Source organism: Coffea arabica, chromosome 3e, assembly GCF_036785885.1.
Source record: "Coffea arabica cultivar ET-39 chromosome 3e, Coffea Arabica ET-39 HiFi, whole genome shotgun sequence".
In the NCBI taxonomy this organism is placed as follows: Eukaryota; Viridiplantae; Streptophyta; class Magnoliopsida; order Gentianales; family Rubiaceae; genus Coffea; species Coffea arabica.
The window spans coordinates 3,600,700-3,614,654 of NC_092315.1; the positions used below are offsets into that span (position 1 = coordinate 3,600,700).

General features: G+C 38.2%; 1 protein-coding gene across 1 annotated transcript; it reads left to right on the plus strand.

Moving 5' to 3' along the window:
* The first annotated feature begins 2,906 nt into the window (after nucleotides 1–2,906).
* On the plus strand, nucleotides 2,907–11,444 carry LOC113736188 (uncharacterized). The gene is made up of 11 exons (XM_072084391.1): nucleotides 2,907–3,794; nucleotides 5,031–5,295; nucleotides 5,914–6,067; nucleotides 6,174–6,897; nucleotides 6,986–7,412; nucleotides 7,536–7,717; nucleotides 8,169–8,328; nucleotides 8,621–8,848; nucleotides 8,951–9,301; nucleotides 10,090–10,191; nucleotides 10,767–11,444. Exons 1-11 carry the CDS (start codon nucleotides 3,283–3,285, stop codon nucleotides 11,028–11,030), a joined length of 3,369 nt encoding a protein of 1,122 aa, XP_071940492.1. The 5' UTR covers nucleotides 2,907–3,282; the 3' UTR covers nucleotides 11,031–11,444.
* Nucleotides 11,445–13,955: the final 2,511 nt, after the last annotated feature.

Below are 13,955 nucleotides of genomic sequence, written 5' to 3' on the forward strand. Positions count from 1 at the left end.
AAATTTGGTGTTTAAATTTAAATTGAAATGATATGGTAGGTACATAAAACCATCAATGTAGGAATTCAAGTTGAGTTATATTCAAGTTGAGTTAACCAAGTGATCTACCAATTATACCTCCAAAATTTGTAATCAGGTTGATAGGTGGTTTGATTCAGATTGAAAATTGGGTTCAAGGATGTAATAGCTTTAATTTTTAAATGTCAGGGACGAAATTGCTTCATTTTAAAAGTAAGGGACGAAAAGAATATTTTTGTGAAATGTGAGGGATGAAATATGTCATTTTCCCTATTTTTAACCTCTGGTATCTTTAATGCCCTCAAATGTTCTAAAACCTTTTGTATTCATTTTAGGGAATTTCGCCAATTCGATCCCTAAACATTTTCACTTAAATCAATTTCGTCCTTAATGAAATATTTTAACCAATTTAGTCCCTTAACTAGTTTTTTACTTTCAATGTAGGACTTTTACTCAATTTGCGTGGACCAACGGAGGTATAATTGTCACACTGGTTTAATCTTTTACAATTTACCGGCGAAACAGATTAGAGATCATTACGAGGAAGAGATCATTGGCTGACAAAACAGAGAAGAGAGCCTGATGTCAGCTAGTGCCTGCACCCTCACTCTTTTCCGGTTCCTTGGTCTTGCGAGGAAGAGATGGCACAAGCCGTCGGAGTAAATGGGATCAGTGGGTTCAAAAGAACAGTTTGAACAAGTAGGTGAATTGAGCCAGTTGCAAAGAGGAGAAGTGCAGGGAAGCGGGTGATAGCGGTACGTACAGTAAGAGGGGTTGCTGCAGGTGCATTCCTCCTAATTGAAAGAGGCAGTGAGGTCAACGAGTAGTTATGTGGGCTGCTGGTAAGGGGTTCTCAAGTAAAGTGACCAAAAGTGAAGCCGAGTGAAAGGATCCTGGAGAATGGGAGCTAAAATAGCTGAAGAAGAAAGGTGAATGCACAGAAATAGAACGAATGAGAAGAACTGGAGCTTGAACTTAAAGAAGTGGCATTGCTTCTCTTGGGGATTGAATTCCATGGTATGAAGTGGAATGGGGTAGAGACAAATTTGCAGTGTAGGTGGAAAGAAGGAAGTATTAGCCAAATCTTTGGAGCCCGATGAACGAATTAAAAAAAAAAAACTCCTACCAGCAGGGTTTTGGCTAATTGATCATGACATCCGTCCTGAGTCTTCAAGCATCATCCCTTTGAGACTCTTAGCTAACCAGATTGCTGTCTCCCTTGGAGAAGCCTTATTTTTTCTGAAAGGTTTTAGAACAACAGCAAGCTCTTCTAGTCTATTATGCTGAAGCAAATCTGCAGACAATTCTATGAGCCCTTCTAGTGCCTCTGCCCTCTGCCGGAAAGATTTGACATCCAAAGTTTCCTTTGCTGGTGTTGTTGGGGCTTCCTCCTCTGCTACAGGAGAATTCATTATTGCTGGTTCTGAAGAATCTAACTTTGGAGCTGGAGTGAAGTGATTGGTCTGAGCTTTCACGTCCACTTCTTTAGTGTTTGCATTATCTGAGAGGTTTGATTTTAAACTCAGAGTCTTAGAGCAACCAGGAGATTTTGGTGCAGTGGCTAGGTTTTTAATATCAACATCATCTGTCACCACATTTATTAGCTTCCCCACATCTAAGTTTCTATCCAGTGTATCAATCACTGGTTGATCACTTCCAACTCGGAAGCTGCTATGCCGAATGACGTGAATCACATCATCAAAAGTTGGTGGAAGATGATTACCAGTTGTTTTTTCGATAATGACATTTTGCTGAACCGTTTCCATATCTGACAGCAAATTTTTTTGGCTGGATGGCACAAGATAGATACCAAGAGTAGTGCTCTCAGATACCGAAAGTTGGAGTTCCTCAGATAAAACATCAATTCTTCATCAGTGGGATCAAATTTACATCCAACAGGGATTTCAATACGGGCTCTTTTTCCTCCACTATCGTCGTTTCCACGGGCTGAAGCTGCTGATGGTTTCTCCATTTTTAGCAAGCCACGCAGTCAGCCGAATTGCAAGCAATGGCCGATAGGGCTATTCTTTCCTTTCCCTTTCCAAGCCTCTAGAAGAACAGAAAGGTAGTAACTGTAGAATAGTAACCCAAGTAGTTGCAGGCACTGGTTGGCTCAGGAACCTTTAAATCCTTCTTCTCCAATCAGGCCGTGGGAGATACTTTAGTGTGTCAGGAATCAAGACCACCCGCATGTTGTAATCTTTCACGTTGATGATTTCAATGGACTTGAGAGCTTAAAACTTTACTAACTTCTTTTCCTCATCTAGCTCCTCAATTATCTCCTTTGCAGATCTCTGTTTTTCATTTTTTTCTTTACATTTTTTTCTCCAATTTCTATGAGCTCCTCATGGGATCTTGTGTCTCCACTAAGGAAGCATCAGCTCCAGCCTCGATGTAACGATGAGCACGATAAATTGCATCCGAGAGACCGCGTGCTTCTGATGTAGCACGTGCATCTCCAAGAAGAACCAGTGCTATTTGCAAATAGAATTGAGAAATTGTGATGAGTCATAGTGTCTTCAAATCCAGATGTTAATCTGTTTCGCTGGTAAATTGTAAAAGATTAAATCAGTATGACAATTATACCCCCGTTGATTCACGCAAATTGAGTAAAAGTCCTGCATTGAAAGTAAAAAACTAGTTGAAGGACTAAATTGATTAAAATATTTCATTAAGGACAAAATTGATTTAAATGAAAATGTTTAGGGACCAAATTGGCAAAATTCCCTTCATTTTATTCATTTAATAATGAAAAAAATCAATATTCAGAGCTTATTTAGTCGCGTGAGGCTGCCTACTCCAACTAGTTTTAAACAATATACCGGAGTTCTTCTTTTCAAACTTCCCGACATGGGTAGTAAAAGTAAATTGCCCCAAAACTTCCCCATATTCTCAATCAGGCCAACCTCCATTATTAAATAACCTTCCCTCTCTACTTTTGACGCCCCCCGCTCCTCCCCTTTCTTCCTCCTCTTCTTTCTAGGGTTTCTTTCTCTCTTGTCTTCTCCCGCCACCACCAACACCTCCATCTCCTCCTCCTCTTCAGGCCTAAAACTCTCCCCTTCCTACTTCCAGAGTTGCACACACTTGCTCACCTCTCTTTTGGTATCACATGCGTGTCTGTGGATGTCCATTGAACTTTATGCTCAACTTTCACTCATTCCAGCCCTAATTATAGCACCCCAAGGAAGGAACTCATTCTTTTTTTAATCAGGGTTTTTTTTGTTTGAATTGAATTTTGTCGGGATTTAAGCAGCAGAGACAATGCAGGTTAAAGAATTGAAAGAAACTGAGAATTCTGTGGAAAACCCTGGTGAAAAGTCTGTCGAAGTTGCTGAGAAGAAGCCTTCAGATGAGAAATCAGTCGAAGAGCGCGATGATTTTGACTCGATTCTTGATGTTTCGGCAAAAAGTTTTGATTTTCCTGTGTTGGAAGGGGCCGAGAAGTCTGTAGAGGCTCTGTATTTGTACAAGAATGTTTTTAATTTGATTCCCAGAGGAGTGGGGAGCTTAAAGTATTTGAGAACTTTGAAGTTTTTCGCGAATGAGTTGAATTTGTTTCCTGGGGAGTTTAATGATTTGGGTGGGTTGGAGTGCTTGCAAGTGAAGGTGGCCCAGGCGCCCGGGTTAGGTGGGTTGGACTTGGGGAAGTTGAAGGCTTTGAAAGAATTGGAGCTGAGTAGAGTGCCTTTGAGGCCATCTGCATTTCCTGTATTGAGTGAACTTGCTGGATTAAAGTGCTTGACTAAGCTCTCTGTTTGCCATTTTTCCATTAGGTCAGTGTTTTCTCAATTTTATTTGCATTTTCTATTCTTTAAAAAAATAATTGAAACGTGATTACTTGATCACATTCTTGGTAGTCGCTTTATGTAATTAAAATTTCAATGATATTCTGTTTTATTTGTTGTTTGGCGTTTCTGGAATTGGACCAAGTTTAAATTAGTTGCTTTTATTATTGTTTTTATCTGGAATAACTGTAATGGTGATTCCGAAGCTCAATTGTTTCAAGTTATGGCAATTGCTAATTCGGATTTCTGTTAGAACACTAGTCTGCACTTTGGCTGCAAGGGTATCCTTTTTAAAATCAAAAAATAATTTATTGCCTTATGATTCTCATGATATTAATGATTTATTAGATGGAGCTAGTCATAAGAGTCCTGGATGTAGTTTTGCTCTATTGAAGCTGAAAGGGGCACGAATTCTTTAGGAAAAATAAACTCTAACTCTCATAGTCATTTCCACATCCATGGTCATTTATTTTTTCATATACATTTCCCTTATTGGTTCTCATACACAACTATGAAGCCTTTGTTGTTAACTTGTTGCTGATCGTATTGTCACATCATCTAATATTAACTGGACTGCAACTGAATATTGAATCATTTGTCTCTATATGGGTGCTTAAATCTGCTTGATTGTCAGCGGTCCAGTTTGTAGAATACTTCTTTTATGAGGCCTTCTCATAAGAAGTTGTGCTTGTGGAATGCTTTTGGATTATCTGATAGTGTGATGATACATAATGCAGTTACCGAACACTTGTGTTAAATGCTCATCAACATTGAACCCATACGAGAAAGCTTCAGTTTTGAGTTTTTTTTAGCCAGTATGACTCACTATTTGAGATACCGGAGTTGTATATTTTATTGGCTATGGTGGTACCAATATGGAAGCTTTCCTGGTTATAGAGGATTTTGGGGTTTGAGGCTAACTAAGCAGATAAGCTATTTGATCGAGTATCTTCCTGATAAAAGAAACAAACTATTCTAGTAAGAAATGAGACTTCCAGTATGCTTGAAAGTTTTTAGGAAAAAGGAAGTTTAACAACTATAGTCTGTTTTGTGCTGAAACCAGGACACAAGCATAATGATGATGCTATTGGAATATTTCATGTGTCTGTTACACATAATGTTAGATGCCAATAACATTTAGAGATATTCGTTTCTGTTCAGCTATTCTCTTTCATTTTGTCCTTGCAAGAGTTTAAATCCCCTGAATTCTTACTTTTACTGTAGATTCCTCCCTCCAGAAATTGGACGCCTTAATAGATTGGAGTACTTGGACCTTTCATTCAATAAGATGAAGAAGTTACCGACTGAGATAACTTTCTTAAACTCCTTAGTATCTCTGAAAGTTGCCAACAATAAATTGGTTGAGCTACCTTCCGGTCTGTCTTCTTTACAAAAGCTGGAGAATTTGGATCTCTCAAACAATAGGTTGACATCCTTTGGGTTTCTGGAACTCGAATCAATGCATAACCTTCAGAGATTAGATCTTCAGGTATGTAATAGCATCAACATAAAAGCTGTACAGTGATACATTAAAATTTTTTAACGAGTTTCAAGATCATCTTCCTCCATATCTGCTTAGTCTCTTTACTGATTGGATATTATGCCTATCTGATGATGCTTGAGTTAAGAAAGTGTTGAATTATATATTGGGGTTTCTCAGCTGTCCCTCCATCTTTACTACTGACATGTAAGACATGAACTTGAAAGATACTGAATTAGAGAATGTGTGAACATTATTTATGATTTTACTATTAGAATGGAGAATGTGTTTAAATGGTTGGTTTGAGCCAACATCCCTCGTTCAGTTTTTAGTAGTTGCAATTTAGATTTTGAGATGGTTTTGTCAACTCCTGACTTATTTTATTCAGTTAAAGTGGGCCTGTATTTTGCGATATAATGATCAAATTTAATTGTTATACATGAAAGTGGAAAATCATTGGGTTCAACTCTTGGAAAGTGGTTCTGTATTCTGGACAATTAAATTTAAAAGATTGACATTTCCTATGTGCTCAGACAAAAATATGTAATGTTTGGTACTTGTTTTCCTTCTGTATGTTCAATCAATCTTCTGACATGTAGCTTCTTGCATCTCTTCACTCTACTCAAGCACAATAAGCTTCTTAGTTGCTGTCAAATACCTTCGTGGATATGCTGCAATTTGGAGGGAAATGGCAATGATTTGTCAAATGATGAATTCATCAGTTCTGCTGCAGAAATGGATGGTGTAGAATGCGTAGTTGAGGAACCCTGTGATAGTGGAGGTGAATTGAACAAGACTTGTTGCCACTCACACGCACATACACATGATTCATTTAGAAGTTGTAATCTGTTTTGCTCTTAACGTGGATATATTTTGTAATGTCATAGGCTCTTCTACAACATCATTGAATCATTCAAGTGGGTCATCACCTAATAATAAATGTTTTGCTGCACGCAAATCAAAAGGATGGAAAAGACGGTATTCCTTGCAGCAAAGAGCTCGCCAGGAAAGATTAAATAACAGTCGGAAGTGGAAGGGTCAAAATATTGCTGCAATCCATAAAACTACTGAAAAATGTTTGACATGCAGAGACTCCGATCTTGTGGATGATTCGTTTGTTGAAAGTTCATACACCACTGTAGTTTCTGATTTTGATAACAAGGAATTGTTTTCTGGTAGTGTTGACTCGGGGAGATCAATCGAAAATGTTGACAATGAAATTGTTTTGAAGAAGGATTATTGTGAGAAGAAATGTTCATGTGATGCGCTTGAATCGTTTCAAAGTGCCTGTACCAAGCATGAAACAGCCTCTCTATCAGATGCTAGTAGTATGCCAGACGACTGCTTGTATCCTGAAGCATCTAGTAGTATTTGCAAGTCTAAAAGGCATTCTGATGCTGAGCTTGATAGCCCCAAACCGAGGAAATATAGGAGACCTACTGGCAATCATTCGGACGCCTCGTCCCAATATAGCAGGATATCATTCTGTGGGGTTGATGACTATTTATCGGATGGCTTTTATGATGCAGGACGAGATCGACCTTTTATGCCCCTATCTGTTTATGAGAAAAATCTGCAGCTTGACTCTCGAGAAGTTATTCTTGTTGATCGGTAATTCTCAATATACTTGCATCACGAATTATGCTGTTTTTTGGAGTACCTTGATGGACTTGTTTTGATTTTTTAATCTTTTGTTCAGGGAGAGGGATGAAAAACTTGATGTTATTGTGCTCTGTGCTCAAGCGCTTGTGTCACGTTTTAGGCAGATTAATGGTTTAATGAAGGAAAGGGGACGTGGAGCTATTGATTCCTTGCAGATTGCATCTTTGCTTGCCATTTTTGTTTCGGACCATTTTGGTGGAAGTGACAAAAGTGCAGCCCTTCAAAACACCAGGAAAGCAGTTTCTGGTTCAAATTATAGGAAGCCTTTTGTTTGCACATGCCCTACTGGGAATGATGACAGAACTAAAAGAACCACAAAAGATAGTCTGGATGGTGAAGATATTGTTTTCCTTGATCTATGTGAGAGAGCTCTTCAATCTTTAAAGGCAAGACGAAATTCTGTAGTTGTTCCTATTGGTAGCCTGCAGTTTGGTGTATGCAGACATAGAGCTCTGCTTATGAAGGTACTTTTGCTTATGGAATTTTCCTTTTCCTATTATTATAACCTAATGGATTTTCCTTACAGCTCTACAGTTTGTGTATTCAGCTGTTTTCAAACTAAAAAATTTCCTGTTTGTGCACTGCAGTACCTCTGTGACAGGGTAGAACCTCCAATACCTTGCGAACTTGTTCGTGGTTTCTTGGATTTTTCACCTCATGCTTGGAATGTAATAGCTGTTAAGAGGGGTCAGTTTTGGGTTCGCATGATTGTTGATGCTTGCCATCCACATGATATAAGAGAAGAAACAGACCCTGAGTATTTTTGCAGGTATACTTATTCAGTGCTTTTACTTACTGTTGAAGGATACATTAGAATATACCAACTGCCTGTGATTGGAAATAATTGGAATTCTGTTTACTAAGGCTGAAAAAATTATTTGTTTTCTGGCTGTTGAAAGCAAATGTTTCTTTAATGGGTACTTTTTTTGCTATGCAGGTTAATTTTCAATAGGCTTCAGGTCATTAAGAAATTGTTGACTTTTATATTCGTTTGAGGATTTTTTTGGTCAAGTATTGGTGAAATGTTAATGCTCTGTCTTCATTCTTCTGCAGATTAATTTGTATTTTTCTTGTTGTTTGATACTGGAAACAATTTCTGGTTTCCAAGTACAACTCATTGCCTTGGCTTATAAAAAATTAATTTTATAAGACTTTGGTGAATTGGTTATTTATTCGAACTTAATTCATGCTATTTGTACTAAGTGACCCTGTCTTTGCAGGTATGTTCCTCTGAGTAGGATGACTGTATCTGCTCGGAGAGATGATAAGTCTAGTATGTACTGTTCGTTTCCTTCTCTCTCTGCATGTGATCAAACTGGAAAAACAGCATCTACCACCCTCCTGGAGTGCAAAGTTGGATCAGTTGAGGCAGCAGCAAAGGTTTGTTATTGTTTGTTTCCTTGTCTGGTGTCCTACTGTATTATTCCTTTTTCAGGATCATTATTATTATTGAGGTGTATATGTTGCTTGGTGATTTGCTACAAGATTCCTTTAACATTTTGTTTAGATTTATTTGGTTTCTGCTTTGTTGTATTCCTAGCGTTCAATTCATGTGCAATGCTTATCTTTATGAAGTTATGGAAACATAATATGAATCTTTGCACTTTGAGTATCATTTAAACAGTATAGTCATGAAGGAAAAATTGTGTTTCTAACTAGTTTAACAATGCAGGTGCGCAAATTAGAAGTATGTGGACAGTTAGCAGATGAAATTAGGAGTTTTGAATTAAATTGTTTAGGGGAAGCCAGAATGTTGGGTTCTTTGAAGCATTCGTGTATCATTAAATACTATGGTCATCAAATATCATCCAAGTGGTCCTCTTCGTCTGATGGAAAATCAGATATTCGTATCTTGGAAACCGCCATATTAATGGAGTACATCAAGGGGGGTTCCCTAAAGGTGTTATTTGCCTTCTCTTCATTTCTGCCTGATCTACGTCTCGATTGCTTAATCTACCTATATGGACTTACAGAAATTTGTGTTGTGTGCTTAATTCAACAGCTTTATCTAGAGAAACTGGCAAGAGATGGTGACAAGCATGTTCCTGTTGTGTTGGCACTGTTTATTGCAAGAGATGTTGCATGTGCGTTGGCAGAGCTGCATTCCAGACACATTATTCATCGCGACATAAAAAGCGAAAACATTTTGATTGATTTGGAGGAGAAGAGGGATGATGGTTCACCTATTGTAAAGCTTTGTGACTTTGACAGGGCAATCCCTCTTCGTTCAAGCTTGCATTCATGTTGTATTGCTCATACTGGGATCCCTTCACCTGATGTTTGTGTAGGCACCCCTCGTTGGATGGCTCCTGAGGTGTTTAGGACAATGAATAGACGTGACATGTATGGGCTGGTAAGTACTTTCTGCAATCCACTTTTAGGTGTTTACCCAGTGTCGCTGATGGTGTTCGACTTTTTTTTTTTCTTTTCCCAAAGTGTCCTAAAATTATTTGCTTTAGTCTCTGTCACCCTGGGCTTGTTGGTGCATTAGCAAGATGGCTAAGAAACGCTTGAGAGATCTTTAAACATTCATTGGCATATCATGAAAGGAATTTAATTAAAGAACAGAGTCTGTTTGTTTGTTCTGAGAATGATAGCATCAACAATAGTGATTTTTCATTCTGTATGTGCTAAAAGTGCATCCTTCTTTAAGTATCATACTCAATTTTCTTGGCTGGTCCCTATCCACAGCTGTATTACTGGCCATAAATGCAATCATTGCTGAGTCAGTGAGAGGCCTGGTTTTTTTAAGGGAACATTAAGGGGACATCAATAATGATGCATCCTTTTAATCCTGGGTGTTTTTTGTAGATCAGATAGCTTTTACTCTCTGGAAATACTATGTTCTTAGTATTAGATGTACATTTAGCAAGTTAATTAGGAAAGAAATGACAAATTTTCATTGGTGAGTGCATTACATTAAGACATCAACTCTAAGTAATTGGCCTACTTAAATAGTTATTTCTTGCTCTATTTGTTGTATTCACTGTATTTGAATTCCTCCCCGAACTTCTTCCTCTTCTTGTAGATTGATTTTTTGGTTAATGTTTTGTCAAATTTTGGGCTCATGTGTACGACTCTTGTGATTATTTAGTGATTTAAGGGCGTTTTGCTAACTCCTTTTCCCCCCTTTGTTTGTAGGAAGTGGATATTTGGTCATTTGGGTGTCTACTTGCAGAATTATTGACGTTGCAAATCCCTTACTCAGATTTACCTGAAACAGATATTCACAGTTATCTTGAGGTATGATTCCTTCTCCAAATCAATCCTGTGTAGAATCTGTACTCGTGAGCTATCAAACAAAAAGTAACAAAGCATTTTCTGTTATTGGCATGAAGAAAATAGTACATCCTGAAAGGTAGAAATGTTAAAATTAGATCTAGGTTCTAAACTTTGCTTACGCACCTTTTATAGACATTTTTCTGTGCTTATTTAATGTTGTAGAATGTAGATACGGCTTTCCTAATTTCGAGAGACATTAGGACATTATAATGGATACTGGCAATGTGAACATTGCTTTTGAGCGTTGACCAAAATGTAAGTATTGTTGAGAGCTTTAAATATGATTTTATTAAAGATTGAAACTGGATACGATTTGATATTTTCAACTTTCTGGTAGTCTAGCTCCTTGAATGTAATGTTTTGGGCAATGTTGTGATATGACATAGAATATTTTCCTCTGAAAATGGAGCTTAGTTCATAGAACCTGGGTAGCATATTTCCGGAAACCAACTTCATTCGATCTTGCACTGTTTTTGTTCTGATGCCCGTGAAGCTGTAATTTGAGAAACGATTTAAATTTCTTTGTACTAATGCAGGTCGGAAAACGACCGCGCCTAACTGAAGAGCTGGAGGAATTGACTGACTCTGGCCAGGAGTGGGAGGATGTAGTAATGGCTCAACTAGAGTCAGAGCCCGAGGGATCAGAGAATGAATCAAGAGTACTAAAGATTCTTGTTGCTTTGTACTATTGGTGTACAGAGAGTGATGTAAAAGACCGTCCAAGTGCAAAGAAACTTTACAATTTGCTTGCACATGCAAGCCTGACTTTTGGATTGAAAAGCCTAGAAGAGCAAGAATAGGTGTCGATCAGGCAGTAATTTATTCTTGACCCAGATTTTTGTAGCCTTAGGAAGTTGGGGAATAGAATTAGATTGTAGTAGCAATTGGTCCACTGGGACCAAGCATACAGGGGTTACGCCTTAGAAGAGTAACATTTCATTTTCCAGCATAGCCGTAGTATGATACATGGTAGCTTTTACATGATAGAGCATCACGATCAGACGACCCCCCCGGCTCTTATAGGTAGATTGTTTTCATCAGAGGTTAGTTTGCCTTTGTAATTCGTGCTCTGGTTCTGTAAGCTCTTTATCATTGTATTCATTTTCACTTCAGCCACAATGTGGAGTCATTTATGCTGCTTATGTAGTCTCCATCACAGTGCCAAGATGTTTGTCTGGGAAATTCATCAATCTAAGTCTGATTATTGGCTTGAAGCTTGAAATTGAAAATTATCCTCATCTTGCTAACATTTGAAGATTGCAGTACCGCCTTCTTAATTATCTTTTGTAGATCTGTTCCCTTGACTTAGCCCCAAGGAAATTAGACAGCAATAATACTTCCCATATTCTTGTACGAAACTGTTGGATAAGCGCAGTAGCTAGCTACAGGACCTGAGGTTTTTCTGGCACTTGTCGGGTGTGCTGTTGCTCATACACTGTTCGTCCTACTGTTTCATAGGGGTCCTATTATAGAAGACCTTTCCGCAGTACTGTAACGTGCACTGAAGGCGTTGTGGATTGGGAAGCGAATTACTGCCTTAGAACTGCCAGTACTGTAACGTGCCATTGATTTTATTAGTCTCCTTAGAACTGCGATAATTGGTCATTCTTTTTGGATAAGCGAGGTTTTGAACTCGAGATCTCTTATTTAGAATTCTCCTTCCAACCCTCCTCCCGTGATAATCGGTCATTCCCCCAATTGCAAAAATCCAATAAAGGGGGTATTTCTGTACATGTATAATATCACTTAACCTAAACTCAAAGCAAAAACATCGGTTGTGCTCAAAACAAACCACAGAAATGAAAGCATACAATAGATGATTAGAAGTTCCTAACATATATGAAGTAATTTGTTTCTTTTGATCGAGAAAGCCTTTGTAACCTGGTAGATTCTGGTTCAAATTCCTTCTTAAATCTCACCTATTTCTTGCTTTAGAAAAAAAGGATTTATTTTTATTTTCTGTTGAATGAGAAGTAATTGAAAACATAAGTACATTTTCTTGAATGCATATTTGTTGAGCCCGACCCAGTTAACATACGACTCATACGACTTACAGCATCATTCAACTTGTCTAGAGAGTATTTCTGCGGAATTTTTCTTCAGTCGCCTATTTCAAAGATCAAAGGCATGGATGGCTTATGGCCTGCCAGAAGTCTGAAGGGTTGGCATCACAACAATGCACATTCTACTCTACCACCATAGCCAGGTGATGCAATAATAACCTCTCCCCCCTACCCTGCCGAAAGAAAAAGTTTGGGAGCTTTTTGTCGAACATAAAAAATGCTACAGAGATGAAAAGGTATCCATGCCTCAACGGTTTGAGCTCCATAAAGCTCCTAACCGTTTGTGGCCTAGATTTGGATGCTATAAAGCACACTGCATTTTCAATTTTTGAGAATTAAGACTGATGCTTGTGCACTAACTAAATTTGACCCTGTGGAGAATTTTTTATACACTTCCTTTATAAATTAATTAATTCAATCCATCTCTGACCAAAATGTAATTATATATCTCTCTGGCTTAAAATGTTTGTCACCAACCATTAAACGTCATTGAGCTCTCATATCGATACGAAAAATGTCTAAAACGTGTAAATGCTTCAAATCCTCTGCTCCTAAGGAAGGCTTCATATTTGAAAAAGAATTTGTCGGTTGCATCATCATAAGTACGGTTTTTCAGTCGTATTTTTATCTTTTTAACCACTTTTATATCTCAATCTTATATATATCACGCTACAAAAAATCCTATAATAATATTCTAATTTTTTTTTTCTAAATAATCTTCTATCTATAGTGGTAAACACACAACATACACATGAAATTTTAAGCGTTCTACACAGAATCTTACCACCATATTAACCGTAATCACACTTAACAGCTAAATCCTGGCCGCCAATCATGAAGGGTTCTTGAGGCCCCATACATGAGGAGATGATCGGATCCATGTTAAATGATTTTGATTTTGTCAAATTAGTCCATGTGAGGAGGACCAATAATGTTACTGCCCGCATCGTGTCTAACTTGTCTTTATCTCTTGAGGGAAGAAGGGTCCGGTTTGTAAACTTCCCCAAGAAAGTGTCTGATGCTGTTCTTGCGGATTTAACATGAATGAAAACTCCCTTTTAAGCTTAAAAAAGGGAAAAAAAAAAAAAGTACCTACACATGTCCTCTTCTTCTTCTTCTTCAATTTTTTTTTTTTGGGGGGTGTGGAAAATAGTACCTAGAGATGATAAATGGTGGTACTAGCTACCGTACTAGTACTAAGTGAGATATAATTGGATGTCACTCGAACAATCCTTGTCTGATCCAATTGGCATCCTCGGAGCTACTGGGCAACCACAGACTAATAAATGGGGTTGCAGCACATCAGAAGCAAAAGCATCATCAGGAGCAGCAGACTGCAGCTGCATTTTTCCTTCTCCCTGCCCCCCTTAATGCAATCTGCTGTGACCTTTTTTCAATGACAATGTCCTCTAAACCATTGTTGTATCCTCCCAAAGGACGCACATTACATTTATATATGCAGAGACACAAGGTGTGGGAAGCAGGAAGGATCCAGTAGTAGTACCCCCCCTCACCTGCATGCTTTCGCAGCCTACATCTGCAGAATTTGTATTGCTTCAGCCCAGAGGACCACTCTAGTCTACTACCAGCCATCACAACCCTCTTATCTCCGCAGGCCTGTTTTGTACATAACTCTGATTAGGACCACTTGCACCCCCCACA